This window comes from Coregonus clupeaformis, chromosome 26 (genome assembly GCF_020615455.1).
Source record: "Coregonus clupeaformis isolate EN_2021a chromosome 26, ASM2061545v1, whole genome shotgun sequence".
Lineage (NCBI taxonomy): Eukaryota > Metazoa > Chordata > Actinopteri > Salmoniformes > Salmonidae > Coregonus > Coregonus clupeaformis.
This window is the reverse complement of record NC_059217.1, coordinates 48773651-48789780: the sequence shown is the minus strand read 5'-3', so window position 1 is coordinate 48789780 and position 16130 is coordinate 48773651. Positions and strand designations below refer to the sequence as shown.

At 44.1% G+C, this 16130-nt stretch overlaps 1 protein-coding gene across 1 annotated transcript; it reads right to left on the bottom strand.

The window, feature by feature from the left end:
- Nucleotides 1-274: 274 nt before the first annotated feature.
- aagab (alpha and gamma adaptin binding protein) lies at nt 275-15727 on the bottom strand. Its single transcript, XM_041858241.2, has 10 exons — nt 15553-15727; nt 14982-15172; nt 11260-11356; nt 11044-11133; nt 9105-9188; nt 6819-6952; nt 6262-6361; nt 5032-5136; nt 2076-2125; nt 275-1924 (listed from the first exon to the last, which is right to left on the bottom strand). The coding sequence occupies exons 1-10, from the start codon at nt 15650-15652 to the stop codon at nt 1847-1849; spliced, it is 1029 nt and encodes a 342-aa protein (XP_041714175.1). The 5' UTR covers nt 15653-15727; the 3' UTR covers nt 275-1846.
- Between the last annotated feature and the right edge of the window lie 403 nt (nt 15728-16130).

Below are 16130 nucleotides of genomic sequence, written 5' to 3'. Positions count from 1 at the left end.
CGATAATAATTTCCGACTGAGCCGACATAAGCAGCGTTTACCGTGCACATTTCAATCACGCTGTAAAACGTACATTTCCACGATGCAGATTGAATGGAACCTTAGACTGAAAAGAAGCAAGGACGTTGGAGAATACGCCCCAGAGCACGTACATTCCACTGGGTTTTTTTTCACTTCCTGGGGGGGGGGGGGCAATGTCAATTGCTAAATGAATAATTTCCAGTGATTTGGTGCCACATGTCTAATATAATACAAAATAGTGCACCAGTTAATATTGATTTATTTAGGTCTTTAATCAGACGTTGCAAATAAAGTATAATTGTAATGTCTTACTAATGATTACATTAAAAAAGGCACATCACTTGATTTTTTAAAACTTTTCTACAAGGTGACTGCGGTACTCAGAACATCAACAGGACAATCAAACAAAGGCTTGAAGACAAAACTACAATATAATCCATATTCTACTGCAGACCCCCAGCCGTTCCATGCATGTGATCTATGCCACATCCAGCACACCTGATTCAACATGTCAACTAATCATCAAGCCCTTGATTGATTAATCAGGTGACCTAATTTAGGGCTAGAACAACACTGTGAAAGGTCTGAAGGGTCCCCCGAGGGAGAGGTCTGAAGGGTCCCCCGAAGGAGAGGTCTGGGAACTACTGTTTATGTTAACCACCAAGTCTCCACCATCACTCATCACGGCTGGACAACACAGGACTCATGCAGGAGAAGAGGGATTGATCAGTTCAACCAGTCTCCACATCACTCATCATGGCATTCATCCATTTTATATTGATAAATGTGTTTGTTTTGTTTGATTGTTTATTGTGTATTTAATTGTATAATTTGTATTTTCTGTATTGTTCCCAGGGCACATTTGCAATGAGACCTAAGGTCTCAATGTGTTTTTCCCCTGGTAACAAAAAACAAAACATCCACATTAACACCAAACATTGACTCCCATTAAACAGCCACAGAACAGCCTCTTACTGTACACAGTCTTCTCAGTTGCTCTCTTCCTAACGTGGGCAGACTGGACACCCAACAACTTTTACTAGCCTGGTCCCAGATGTTTGTGCGGACTTGCCAGCTCCTGCAGTATGGTCATTGGGTCGGGAAGACGGCACTAAACAGATCTGGGACCAAGCTAGCTTTTGATAGTGTTGCAAAAAACTTTTTTTTTTTCATGTGGTGAGACAAATTGTAATAATTGATAATATCATGATGATAAGGCCTCTCCTCTCTCCAACCTGGCTAGAGTCCCTCCCAGTCTCTACTCTATCGTTCACAGTTCCTGAGTTGGGAGCAGACCAGGGGTGTATTCATTAGTCACACACTGTAGCGAAACATTTTGCAATGGGAAACGTTTTGCAACAAAAACTAGAGTTTATATTGTTCTGTTTGCTTCCTAGTGAAAAAACCGCAGGGTAGGGAGGACTGGATCCTGTGGGAGCCCCAGGGTAGGGAGGACTGGATCCTGTGGGAGCCCCAGGGTAGGGAGGACTGGATCCTGTGGGAGCCCCAGGGTAGGGAGGACTGGATCCTGTGGGAGCCCCAGGGTAGGGAGGACTGGATCCTGTGGGTGCCCCAGGGTAGGGAGGACTGGATCCAGTGGGATCCCCAGGGTAGGGAGGACTGGATCCAGTGGGAGCCACAGGGTAGGGTGGACTGGATCCAATGGGATCCCCAGGGTAGGGAGGACTGGATCCAGTGGGATCCCCAGGGTAGGGAGGACTGGATCCTGTGGGAGCCCCAGGGTAGGGAAGACTGGATCCAGTAGGAGACCCAGGGTAGGGAGGACTGGGGACCGGAAAGAAGAGTGTGGCTCCTCAGTCTCCCTTTAACTCTCCTCCCCTGACGACAGGCCTTCTAGCTCATCCTGGTCTCCTCCGATGGCCGTCCAAAACGCCTTGGCAACCTGCGAAGCAAGTAATCAGGTACACATTTAGAAATTTCGCCTCAATCAACATTATGCAGTTGACAATAGGACAAGTTTGACACGAAGAGTCAGAAGAACTAAATATGAATGTAATTTATTGGTTTAAATGGGTGTTTAGGGATGCACCTACCTTCTCAGCATGAAGTTTCCTCTGTTCAGGAGGTAACCATGAGGCTTTATCTGCAGAGTGAAAAGCAGGCTGTCATCTGAAACTGGCATGAATCTAAAACAGGGTCGTATGACATCTGTGGTCTGTAATATACAGAGGCGGCAATGCCAACTAAGGCCGGGATCCAATCAGAAACCGCTCTATAGCACGCTGGATCCAATCAAATGTTATTGGTCACATATTTAGCAGATGTTATTGCTGGTGTAGCGAAATGCTTGTGTTCCTAGCTCCAACAGTGCAGTAGTATCTAACAATTCACAACAATACACACAAATCTAAAAGTAAAAGAATGGAATTAAGAAATGTATAAATATTAGTAGTGGCATTGACTAAAATACAGTAGAATAGAGTATATACATATTAAATTAATAAAGCAGTATATAAACATTATTAAAGTGACCAGTGATTTCAAGTCTATGTACATAGGGCAGCAGCCTCTAAGGTGCAGGGTTGAGTAACCGGGTGGTAGCCGGCTAGTGATGGCTATTTAACAGTGATGGCCTTGAGATTGAAAAACTGCTTCTGTCTCTCGGTCCCAGCTTTGATGCACCTGTACTGACCTCGCCTTCTGGATGATAGCGAGGTGGACAGGCCGTGGCTCTTGTGGTTGATGTCCTTGATGATCTTTTTGGCCTTCCTGTGACATCGGGTGCTGTAGGTGTCCTGGAGGGCTGGTAGTTTGCCCCCGGTAATGCGTTCGGCAGACCTCACCACACTCTGGAGAGCCCTGCGGTTGCGGGCGGTGCAGTCGCCGTACCAGGCGGTGATACAGCCCGACAGGATGCTCTCAATTGTGCATCTGTTAAAGTTTGAGAGGGTCTTAGGGGCTAAGCCACATTTGTTCAGCCTCCTGAGGTTGAAGAGGCTGTTCCGCCTTCTTCACCACACTGTCTGTGTGGGTGGACCATTTCAGATTGTCAGTGATGTGTACACCAAGGAACTTGAAGCTTTCCGCCTTCTCCTCTGAGGTCCCGTCGATGTGGATAGGGGCGTGCACCCTCTGCTTTTTCCTGAAGTCCACAATCATCTCCATTGTTTTGTTGCCAGGTTATTTTCCTGGCACCACACTCCCAGAGCCCTCAACTCCTGCCTGTAGGCTGTCTCGTCATTGTTGGTAATCAAGCCTACTACTGTTGTGTCGTCTGCAAACTTGATGATTGAGTTGGAGGCGTGCTTGGCCACGCAGTCATGGGTGAACAGGGAGTACAGGAGGGGGATGACCACGCACCCTTGTGGGGCCCCAGTGTTGAGGATCAGCGAAGTGGAGGTGTTGTTTCCTACCTTCACCACTTGGGGGCAGCCCGTCAGGAAGTCCAGGACCCAGTTGCACAGGGTGGGGTTCAGACCCAGGGCCCCGAGCTTAATGATGAGCTTGGAGGGTACTATGGTGTTGAAGGCTGAGCTATAGTCAACGAACAGCATTCTTACATAGTTATTCCTCTTGTCCAGATGGGATAGGGCAGTGTGTAGTGTGATGGCGATTGCATCGTATCTGGCTCTGTTGGGGCGGTATGCAAATTGTAGTGGGTTTGGGTAGGTTTTAATAGTGACAGTGGGAACAACACCCCCTATACTCAAGTCACCGTGTCCGTGTATACGTCAATGTTATTCTCAGAGGCAACCCGGAACATATCCCAGTCCACGTGATCAAAACAATCTTGAAGCATGGATTCCGATTGGTCAGACCAGCGTTGAGTAGACCTTAGCACGGGTACTTCCCGTTTGAGTTTCTGCCTATAGGAAGGGAGGAGCAGAATGGAGTCGTGATCCGATTTGCCAAAGGGAAATCCCCAGCTACAATAAATGCGGCCTCAGGATATGTGGTTTCCAGTTTGCACAAAGTCCAGTGTAGTTCCTTGAGGGTCGTCGTGGTATCGGCTTGAGGGGGAATATACACGGCTGGGATTATAACCGAAGAGAATTCTCTTGGGAGATAATACGGTCGGCATTTGATTGTGAGGTATTCTAGCTCGGGTGAACAAAAGGACTTGAGTTCCTATACGTTATCACAATCACACCATGAGTAGTTAATCATGAAACACCACCACCTTCCTTCTTCCCGGAGAGTTCTGTACTCCTGTCTGCGCGATGTACTGAGAACCCAGCTGGCTGTATGGACGGGGACAGTATATCCGGAGAGAGCCATGATTCCGTAAAACAGAGTATGTTACAAACCCTGATGTCTCTCTGAGCTCGTCTACTTTATTGTCCAGGGACCGAACATTAGCGAGTGAATATACTCTGAAGCGGTGGATGGTGTGCACGCCTCCTGAGTCAGACTAGAAGTCCACTCCGAATACCTCTTCTCCGCCGGCGGCATCTTGGAGCAGCCTCTGGGATAATTTCAATTGCCCTGGGGGGTACGAACAAAGGATCCAATTCGGGAAAGTCGTATTTCTGGTTGTAATGCTGGTGAGTTACCGCCGCTCTGATATCCAAAAGTTCTGTCCGGCTGTATGTAATAACACAAAAAAAACAAAATACTGCATAGTTGCTTAGGAGCTAGAAGCAGAGCTGCCATGTCTGTTGGCGCCATCATGTTTATCAGAAAACATCTATAGCACGCTGGATCCAATCAGAAATCTCTATAGCGGGCCTCCCGAGTGTCGCAGCGGTCTAAGGCACTGCATCGCAGTGCTAGATGCGTTACTACAGACCCGGGTTCATTCCCGGGCTGTGCCACAACGTATAATACAACAAAAATATAAAAAAGGAAATCTCTATAGCATGCGGGATCCAATCAGAAACCTCTATAGCACGCGGGATCCAATCAGAAACCTCTATAGCACGCTGGACATTTTAGATAATTTCCAATTGAGCCAACATCTGCCCATAGGGCTCTGGTCAATAGTAGTGCACTATGTAGGGAATAGGGTGCCGTTTTGGGATGCAGCCCCTAGTATCTCCAGCCAGGTACCTTTCATCTCCTTCAGTTTGGTGAAGAGGCGCTCAAAGTTCTCCACGTCTGCATCACCAGCTGTCAGGTTAGCCAGCTCCTGGATGTCCAAGTCGAGCATCGGATCTACAGACACAAAACGTGAACACATACTGAAGGCCCTCTATAGCGCAGTTGGTAAAGCTTGGCGGCTTGGGTTCGATTCCCGCTGGGCCCTTCCCATAAGAAAAACGTATGCATGACTAAGTTGCTTTGAATAAAAGCATCGGCTAAAAATGGGATACATTTTCATTATTTTATTATTATTTGCTTCAGATTGCATACATGTATTTGTTTAAAATGGCCATTTGTCTTTATGCTCAGAATCTACAATGTTGTATAATGTATATAGTCTCAATTGTGAAGAGTTGCCTAGAAAATCAGCTTGTAAGGTTTTTCTATGGGATTGTTATAAAGCCTACAGAACAGATGAGAGAATCAGATCCCAGTCCACTTACCTACTTCCACTGACTGCTGATAGTCAACTAACTACCACTGACTGCTGATAGTCAACTAACTACCACTGACTGCTGATAGTCAACTAACTACCACTGACTGCTGACAGTCAACTAACTACCACCGACTGCTGACAGTCAACTAACTACCACCGACTGCTGACAGTCAACTAACTACCACCGACTGCTGACAGTCAACTAACTACCACCGACTCCTGATAGTCAACTAACTACCACTGACTGCTGATAGTCAACTAACTACCACTGAAAGTCAACTAACTACCACTGACTGCTGATAGTCAACTAACTACCACTGACTGCTGATAGTCAACTAACTACCACTGACTGCTGATAGTCAACTAACTACCACTGACTGCTGATAGTCAACTAACTACCACTGAATGCTGATAGTCAACTAACTACCACTGACTGCTGATAGTCAACTAACTACCACTGACTGCTGATAGTCAACTAACTACCACTGACTGCTGATAGTCAACTAACTACCACTGACTGCTGATAGTCAACTAACTACCACTGACTGCTGATAGTCAACTAACTACCACTGACTGCTGATAGTCAACTAACTACCACTGACTGCTGATAGTCAACTAACTACCACTGACTGCTGATAGTCAACTAACTACCACTGACTAAGTCTCTCTGGATAAAGCGTCTGTTACGATCAATCCACTAACTGTAAGTGGGTCTGGATAGTAGCGTCTGTTAAATGACTAAATGTAACCAGCTCACTCACCTACTATGGTGTCAACCTGTGTGTCTCGGTTGTCAGGGTTGGGTTCAGTCCTCTGGGGCTCCCCGCTGTCTCCTCTGCCCTCTACTGGCAGACTGGAGGACTGACAACACAAAACAGGTCAGTATGCAGCACTAGGTACCAACGCAAACCTGTGGGTCTATGTAATACTTCATTAATTAAGGGGAAATTGGTTTGTCAATCTTAGAATATACACACCATTATAAAAAAAATACAACAATGCCTGTACTGTGTAGTCAGGTAGCTTAGCAGGTAAGAGCGTTGTGCCAGTAACCGAAAGGTCGCTGGTTCTAATCCCCGAGCCGACTAGGTGAAAAATTATGTGCCCTTGAGCAAGGCACTTAACCCTAACTGCGCCTGTAAGTCGCTCTGGATAAGAGCGTCTGCTAAATGACTAAAATGTAGTCAATTGAAGTAGAAGGGCTTGATGATTAGTTGACATGTTGAATCAGGTGTTCCAGTTGGAACAGGTCATATGTCTGACGGTCCCTGAGGAGAGGTTAAAAAAAAAAAAAAAAAGGCTGCTTTGGGCCACTGACCGGTGGTGGCGTATCCTGTCTGGGCTGTGGGTTGTCAGGACCACTGACCGGGGGTGGCGTATCCTGTCTGGGCTGTGGGTTGTTATGTCTGGAGGCCACCAAGCTGCTCATCAGACCAAAGCCCCCACTGTGTTCTGGGAGAGAGAGAATGAGTCAGGTATTGTACATCTCTCTGTCTGATTCAGACCATGAAAACAGTAAACTTCCTGTTAGAGGAAGAGCTGCCATACAGCGATCTCTCTTATGTTAATAAAGTAACTGAATCATCATCAGTGCTGTTGAATATTACTATTAGGCAGGCCAAACCCGTTTTGGTGATTTCTGGTATATCAAAATAAATAAAATCGCAGCACGTTTTTGGAAATCTAACAATAAAAAAAAAACACATGGAAACTGGAGATATTTTTTACTGGTTAAAGAACAACCTGCAGAAGAAGGTCAGCTTCCTTTTGGAGTGATGCATTTTGATTTGGGGGTCGCCAAAACGGAAAGAGAAACATTTTGTCAATCACTCATTCTTTTTTGGTTAATCACTTCCATCGATATCACGTTGAAGAAATCATAGAAATCAATAGAACAGGGGAAAAGGTTTGGAGTGTAGCGCTGTTTAAACTAACACTATTCAAAGGCCACACGGAAACTTGGAATAACCTATACACGGTTGGTGACTTGTAGAAAGCTTCTATCTATATTTAGGAATGTCTGATGTTGATTTGGAAAAGGGAACAGACCACTTTTCTGTTAACTTAAACAAATCACGACACAACATAGGATATCAACAGTGAAAACGGTTGGCTAGGGCTGGGTGGTATACCGCATTTTACCATATATTGGTATTGATGCACGGACCGGTTCGGGTTTTTACTTTACCTTCTATAAAAAGGTATTTTAATGTTTTGTTTGTTAAATGGGTTCGCCGTGTGTAACATCCATTTTTATAGTTTACTTCCCTACTTGAGTCATCTCTCTCTCTCTCTCTCTCTCTCTGCCGCTTCCCACACAGACCTGTCCCCGCACCGTCACTCAAGGAGCACTTCTGCTGTTCCTCAACCATGGGGACACTTGGTCAATGCAGCACAAGCAACAATGTTGATGACACCGACGCCGTTTTCACTTTGCTTCTTAATATAGATCCACAAGCGTACTATAATTACACTATCAGTTTGTGTTTCTTACGTCTGCAAACAGCTAGTTTGTCTTTTCTTAGCAAATTAGGGGGGAATCGTGAAGGGAAAACCGGCCACCTCTTCCTCCATTCTATTGGCTAAGGTACAGTCACATGATAACAAGATGGATGCCCTCCGATCGCGGATTTGCTACCAACGGGACTCTCGGAACTGCAAAATTATTTGCTTTTCAGAAACATGGCTCTAGGAAATGATACCCCCCCATGGCTATCCAACTTGATGGATTCGCCATTCACAGGGCGGACAGGACAGTGGAGTCGGGGAAATTGAGAAAAAATAACAAGCTGGCGCTTAACAAACTTTACAAGGCTACAAACAAGCAGGAAAACCTACACCCAGAGCCGGCAATTTTAATTGGGCATCACTAAGGCACGTGATGCCCAACTTCCATCAACATGTCTCCAATGCCACTAGGGGCGATGGAGTCCTAGACCACTGCTATTCTAGCCACAAGCAAGCATACAAGACCCTCCCTCGTCCACCATTAGGCAAATCAGATCATGACTCCGTACTCTTGCTTCCTGTTTACAAGCAGAAGCTGAAACAGGAAGTACCCGCGATTCGGTCCGTTGAAAAATGGTCACCAGAATCAAGCTGTCATCAAGGCAAAAGGGTGGCTATTTGAAGAATCTCAAATATAAAATATATTTTGATTTGTTTAACACTTTTTTTGGTTACTACATGATTCCATATGTGTTATTTCATAGTTTTGATGTCTTCACTATTATTCTACAATGTAAAACATAGTTTAAAAAATCCCTGGAATGAGTAGGTGCGTCCAAACTTTTGACTGGTACTGTACATATTACCTCAATTACCTCGACTAACCTGTGCCCCCGCACATTGACTCTGTACCGGTACCTCCTGTATATAGCCTCCCTACTGTTATTTTATTGTTGCTCTTTAATTATGTTTTATTTGTCTTATTTTTTTTTATATCAGTTTATTTTAGTAAATACTTTCTTAACACTTATTTTTCTTAAAACTGCATTGTTGGTTAAGGGCTTGTAAGTAAGCATTTCCTGTTGTATTCGGCGCATTGTATTTGATACATACATGCATACATACATATAAATAAGATTATGTGAAACCATCTCACCATCCTTCATCTCCACACTGGACCACACGTTAGCGTTGAGAGCCTGGACAATCCTCTTCACTCCTGTAGACTCTGGGAAGTCATCTGGTAGGTATTAAAGAGACAGTGGATGACAGAGTTGGTAAGCTAACCTCCATCCAGAACCATTCAGACTCTGCCGTCTGATCTGAAATCTTGCAGCTGTGGCCTTGGACTGATACATCACATTATATACAGCGCCTTCGGAAAGTATTCAGACCCCTTGACTTTTTACATATTTTGTTATGTTACAACCTTATTCTAAAAACGGATTAAATAAAAAAATAACGTCTTCAGTAATCTACACACAATACCCCATAATGACAAAGCGAAAACAAGGTTTAGACATTTTTGCAAATGTATAACAAATAAAAAACAAATACCTTAAGTATTCAGACCCTTTGCTAGGAGACTCGAAATTGAGCTCAGGTGCATCCTGTTTCCATTGATCATCCTTGAGATGTTTCTACAACTTGGAGTCCGCATGTGTTAAGTACAGAGAGATCTTTAATGAAAACCTGCTCCAGAGCGCTCAGGACTTCAGACTGGGGTGAAGGTTCACCTTCCAACAGGACAACGACCCTAAGCACACAGCCAAGACAACGCAGGAGTGGCTTTGGGACAAGTCTCTGAATGTCCTTGAGTGGCCCAGCCAGAGCCCGGACTTTAAACCGATCGAACATCTCTGGAGAGACCTGAAAATAGCTGTGCAGCAAAGCTCCCCATTCAACCTGACAGAGCTTGAGAGGATCTGCAGAGAAGAATGGGAGAAACTCCCCCAAATACAGGTGTGCCAAGCTTGTAGCGTCATACCCAAGAATACTCAAGGCTGTAATCGCTGACAAAGGTGCTTCAACAAAGTACTGAGTAAAGGGTCTGAATACTTATGTAAATGTTATTTTCAGTTTATTTTTAATAAATTAGCAGATATTCTAAAAAAAAAACGGTTTTTGCTTTGTGATTATGGGGTATAAGGTTGTAACGTAACAAAATGTGGAAAAAGTCAAGGGGTCTGAAAACTTTCCGAATGCACTGTAAATGTCAGAAGTTTGATTTCGATAATGGATCTTATTGTAATTCTGTCTTCTCAAACTACCACGGACATTTGGATAATTACTGTGCCAGACTCTGATGTATCTTTCCCACCTGGACAAGAGGAACACCTGTGTGAGAATACTGTTCATTGACTACAGCTCAGCTTTCAACACCATAGTGCCCACAAAGATCATCACTAAGCTAAGGACCCTGGGTCTAAACACCTCCCTCTGCAACTAGATCCTGGACTTCCTGAAGGGCCGCCCCCAGGTGGTAAGGGTAGGCAACAACACATCTGCCACGCTGATCCTCAACACGGGGGCCCCTCAGGGGTGCATGGTTAGTCCCCTCCTGTACTCCCTGTTCACCCATGACTGCGTGACCAAGCATGACTCCAAAACCATCAAGTTTGCTGATGACACAACAGTGGTAGGCCTGATCACCGACAATGATGAGACAGCCTATAGGGAGGAGGTCAGAGACCTGGCCGTGTGGTGCCAGGACAACTGTATAGCACTTTGTATAGCACTCTGTGACATCTGCTGATGTAAAAAGGGCTTTATAAATACATTTGATTGATTTGATTGAGAAACCTCTCCGTCAATGTGAGCAAGACATAGGAGCTGATCGTGGACAACAGGAAAAGGAGGGCCAAACACGCCCCCATTCACATCGACGGGGCTGCAGTGGAGCAGGTCGAGAGTTTAAAGTTCCTTGGTGTCCACATCACCAACAATCTATCATGGTCCAAACACACCAAGACAGTCGTGAAGAGGGCACGACAACACCTTTTCCCCCTCACGAGACTGAAAAGATTAATAATTCAAATGTTGTAATCACAATTCAGCATGTTTCTGCTACTTGAAAAACTCTCTCCCTCTCTTACCATCCTCATCTGGCAGGTCTTCAGGGGTGAGTTCCACCAACTCGAAGGCGTTGGCTAAACACCACTGATGTGCCTCATGTCTACTGACGCCTGTAGAATAAGATGTTTTTTTATTGTTGTTGTATAGTTCAATTTTGGAACAAGTTTCACACACCGTAATTCACACACACACACACACACACACACACACACACACACAGGTTGTGTAACACTCACCACTTTCACACACGCGGTCACAGACCAGGATGAGCACCTCTGGAGCTAAGTCTTCCACCACAGATATCCAGGGAGACAGCCGCTCCAAACCATCCTTCTGTCAGACCACAGGGAGACAACGGTTACCTGGGGTGTGTTCATAAGTTGCACACGGTTGCAAAAACATTTCAGACTTTTGCAAAGCTTTTTGCAATGGAAAATGTTTTGCAACAAAAATGAGAGTCTCCATTGGATACATTTCCCAGTTTTGTTCTGTTCGATTCCGTTTGGTTTCTAGCCAATACACATGTGATTTACCAAAGCATAGACATACCCAGGTGTCTCAATTAATATCTTTCCTACACTTGTTGCATCCTCTCTTCTCACCTCCTTCTCAAAACGCACTGGAGGTCTGAGGGGACAGGGAGGCACCTCAAAGTTGGACCTCGGTTGAGTAGGTAGGACGCAAAAAGATGGGACGCGAGGAACAGAAAGACAAATTGAGATGCAGCCTGCTGTACCAAACCCCACCGATATACAGTGCCTTCGGAAAGTATTCAGACCCCTTGACTTTTTCCACATTTTGTTACAGCCTTATTCTAAAATGGATAAAATGTATATATTTTTTCTCAATCTATACACAAAACCCCACAATGACAAAACAAAAACAAGTTTAGACATTTTAGCAAATGTTTTAAAATTACATATAGTACCAGTCAAAACTTTAGAACACCTACTCATTCCAGTGTTTTTATTTATTTTTACTATTTTCTACATTGTAGAATAATAGTGAAGACACCAAAACTATGAAATAACACATATGGAATCATGTAGTAACCAAAAAAGTGTTAAACAAATCAAAAAATATTTTATATTTGAGATTCTAAAAAGTAGCCACCCTTTGCTTTGATGACAGCTTTGCACACTCTTGGCATTCTTTCAACCAGCTTCATGAGGTAGTCACCTGGAATGCATTTCAATTAACAGGTATGCCTTGTTAATTTGCGGAATTTCTTTCCTTCTTAATACGTTTGAGCCAATCAGTTGTGTTGTGACAAGGTAGGGGGGTATACAGAAGATAGCCCTATTTGGTAAAAGGCCAAGTCCATATTCTGGCAAGAACAGCTCAAATAAGCAAAGAGAAACAACAGTCCATCATTACTTTAAGACATGAAGGTCAGTCAATGCGGAACATTTCAAGAACTTTTAAAGTTTATTCAAGGGCAGTCGCAAAAACCATCAAGTGCTATGATGAAACTGGCTCTCAAGAGGACCGCCACAGGAAAGGAAGACCCAGAGTTACCTGCTGCAGAGGATAAGTTCAATAGAGTTACCAGCCTCAGAAATTGCAGCCCAAATAAATGTTTCACAGAGTTCAAGTAACAGACATCTCAACATCAACTGTTCAGAGGAGACTGTGTGAATCAGGCCTTCATGGTCAAATTGCTGCAAAGAAACCACTACCAAAGGACACCAATAATAAGAAGAGACCTGCTTGGGCCAAGAAACACGAGCAATGGACATTAGACCGGTGGGAATCTGTCCTTTGGTCTGATGAGTCCAAATTTGAGATTGTTGGTTCTAATCGCCGTGTCTGAGTAGATGAATGGATGATCTCTGCAAGTGTGGTTCCCACCTTGAAGAACGGAGGAGGAGCTGTGATGGTGTGGGGGTGCTTTTCTGGTGATACTGTCTGTGATGTATTTAGAATTCAAGGCACACTTAACCATCATGGCTACCACAGCATTCTGCAGCGATACGCCATCCCATCTGGTTTGGGCTTAGTGGGACTATAATTTCTTTTTCAACAGGACAATGACCCAACACACCTCCAGGCTGTGTAAGGGCTATTTTACCAAGAAGGAGAATGATGGAGTGCTGCATCAGATGACCTGGCCTCCACAATCCCCCGACCTCAACCCAATTGAGATGGTTTGGGATGAGTCGGACGGCAGAGTGAAGGAAAAGTAGCCAACAATTGCTCAGCATACGTGGGAACTCCTTCAAGACTGTTGGAAAAGCATTCCAGGTGAAGCTGGTTGAGAGAATGCCAAGAGTGGGCAAAGCTGTCATTTAGGCAAAGGGTGACTACTTTCAAGAATCTAAAATTGTTTAACACTTTTTTGGTTACTACATGATTCCATGTGTGTTATTTCATAGTTTTGATGTCTTCACTATTATTCTACAATGTAGAACATTGTACAAATATAGAAAAACCCTTGAATGAGTAGGTGTGTCCAAACTTTTGACTGGTCCTTTAAGTATTCTGACCCTTTGTTATGAGACTCGAAATTGAGCTCAGGTAAATCCTGTTTCCATTGATCATCCTTGATGTTTCTACAACTTGATTGGAGTCCACCTGTGGTAAATTCAATTGATTGGACATGATTTGGAAAGGCACACACCTGTCTATATAAAAAGGTCCCACAGTTGACAGTGCATGTCAGAGCAAAAACCAAGCCATGAGGTCGAAGGAATTATCCGTAGAGCTCCGAGACAGGATTGTGTCGAGGCACAGATCTGGGGAAGGGTGCCAAAAAAATTATGCAGCATTGAAGGTCCCCAAGAACACAGTGGCCTCCATCATTCTTAAATGGAAAAAGTTTGGAACCACCAAGACTCTTCCTAGAGCTGGCCGCCTGGCCAAACTGAGCAATCGGGGGAGAAGGGCCTTGGTCAGGGAGTTGACTAAGAACCCGATGGTCACTGACAGAGCTCTAGAGTACCTCTGTGGAGATGGGAGAACCTTCCAGAAGGACAACCATCTCTGCAGCACTCCACCAATCAGGCCTTTATGGTAGAGTGGCCAGACGGAAGCCTCTCCTCAGTAAAAGGCACATGACAGCCCGCTTGGAGTTTGCCAAAAGTCACCTAAAGACTCAGACCATGAGAAACAAGATTCTCTGGTCTGATGAAATCAAGATTGAACTCTTTGGCCTGAATGCCAAGATCATGTCTGGAGGAAACCTGGCACCATCCCTACGGTGAAGCATGGTGGCAGCATCATGCTGTGGGGATGTTTTTCAGTGGCAGGGACTGGGAGACTAGTCAGAATCGAGGCAAAGATGAAAGGCGCAAAGTACAGAGATCCTTGATGAAAACCTGCTCCAGAGTACTCAGGACTTCAGACTGGGGTGAAGGTTCACCTTCCAACAGGACAATGACCCCAAGCACACAGCCAAGACAACGCAGAAGTGGCTTTGGGACAAGTCTCTGAATGTCCTTGAGTGGCCCAGCAAGAGCCCGGACTTGAACCCGATCTAACATCTCTGGAGAGACCTGAAAATAGCTGTGCAGCAAAGCTCCCCATCCAACCTGACAGAGCTTGAGAGGATCTGCAGAGGAATGAGAACGAGAGAAACTCCCCAAATACAGGTGTGCCAAGCTTGTATCGTCATACCCAAGAAGACTCAAGGCTGTATTCACTCCCAAAGGTGCTTCAACAAAATACTTAGTAAGGGGTCTGAATACTTATGTAAATGTGATATTTCATTTATTTATTTATTATACATTTGCAAATATTTCTAAAAAACCGTTTTTGCTTTGTCATTATGGCTTATTGTGTGTACATTGATGAGGAAAACATTTTTTTAAATCAATTTTAGAATAAGGTTGTAACATAACAAAATGTGGAAACAGTCAAGGGGTCTGAATACTTTCCGAATGCACTGTATACACACACACACACACACACACACACACACACACACACACACACACACAAACACAAACACATCACTTACCACTGTGCTGTCAAAGTAAGCAATGAAAGCCTGCATGGACTGGGCTATCTCCGAGGTCATCTGGTATGTACTGGGCACAACACAGAGGCTGACGTCTGCAGTGTAATACTTGTTGTTGATAGTCCATGGGTACCACACTACCGTATCCTCCTGCTTGGACGGGTTTGGCAACGAGGTGGTGCCTAGAATCTCTGAAAAAGCAATAGACATGATTAAATGTTTGCCAGTCACACAAGCTGTAACGTTATCCCCATATTTGGCTTCAGTCGGCTAGCTGGTTGGTAGCTCTAGTGCTGGCTGGCTGGCTAGCTACATCACTTAGCAACTAGCAACTGCCTGTCCTGTATTTAAAAAAACAAAACAATATATATATATATATATACTGTATATATCAAACTAGCTACAGTAGCTAACTTCGCAACACATTCACAATGTCAATGATGAACAGCTTCTATAAACAGTAATACATGTTTGTGTGTTCCTGTTTAGGCAGCCTGTTAGAGTGATCTTGCGATGTATTAAAGCTAACGTTAGCTAGTTATACCATTTTGCTACCCTCGCATCTACTTACGTTTTATCAAATCTTGTTCATTAAAGCCAACGTCACAGCTCGTAATGAGGACGGATGGAACAGTGGTCCCTGTGTCTTCTTGTTCTTCAGACGCGGACATATCTGAAGCGTTCCTTGCTGGAAAAAAGCTGACAAACTAGCTAGGACAACAAACCTTCGCAGTCAGTATGACCTTTCAACTCCTACCTCAAACCGCATTATCACTTCCGGTGCAAGATGCAATATCACGGTTGCCAATAGTTACCTCAGCCACAAAGTCAAATTCTGCTATATCGTAAAGATTAATAAAAACAAAAATGAGCTTTTTGGTCTTAATTTAATGTTAGGGTTAGGCATAACGTTAGCAGTCTGCTTAATGTTAGGGTTAGGTTTAAAATCAAGATTTAACAAGATAAATAGACGGAGTTTAGCCATAATTAAGACTTTGCGGCTGTGGTAACTAGTGACGACCAACAATCACATTCCACCGCAGAATGAGAAAAAGTCTGGATTCTAGGTCTGATTTATGTACTTTCTATTTAATAAAAGTGCACATTTCATGCTTTTGTGTATTCAAACATTATAAAGCAAACAAATCT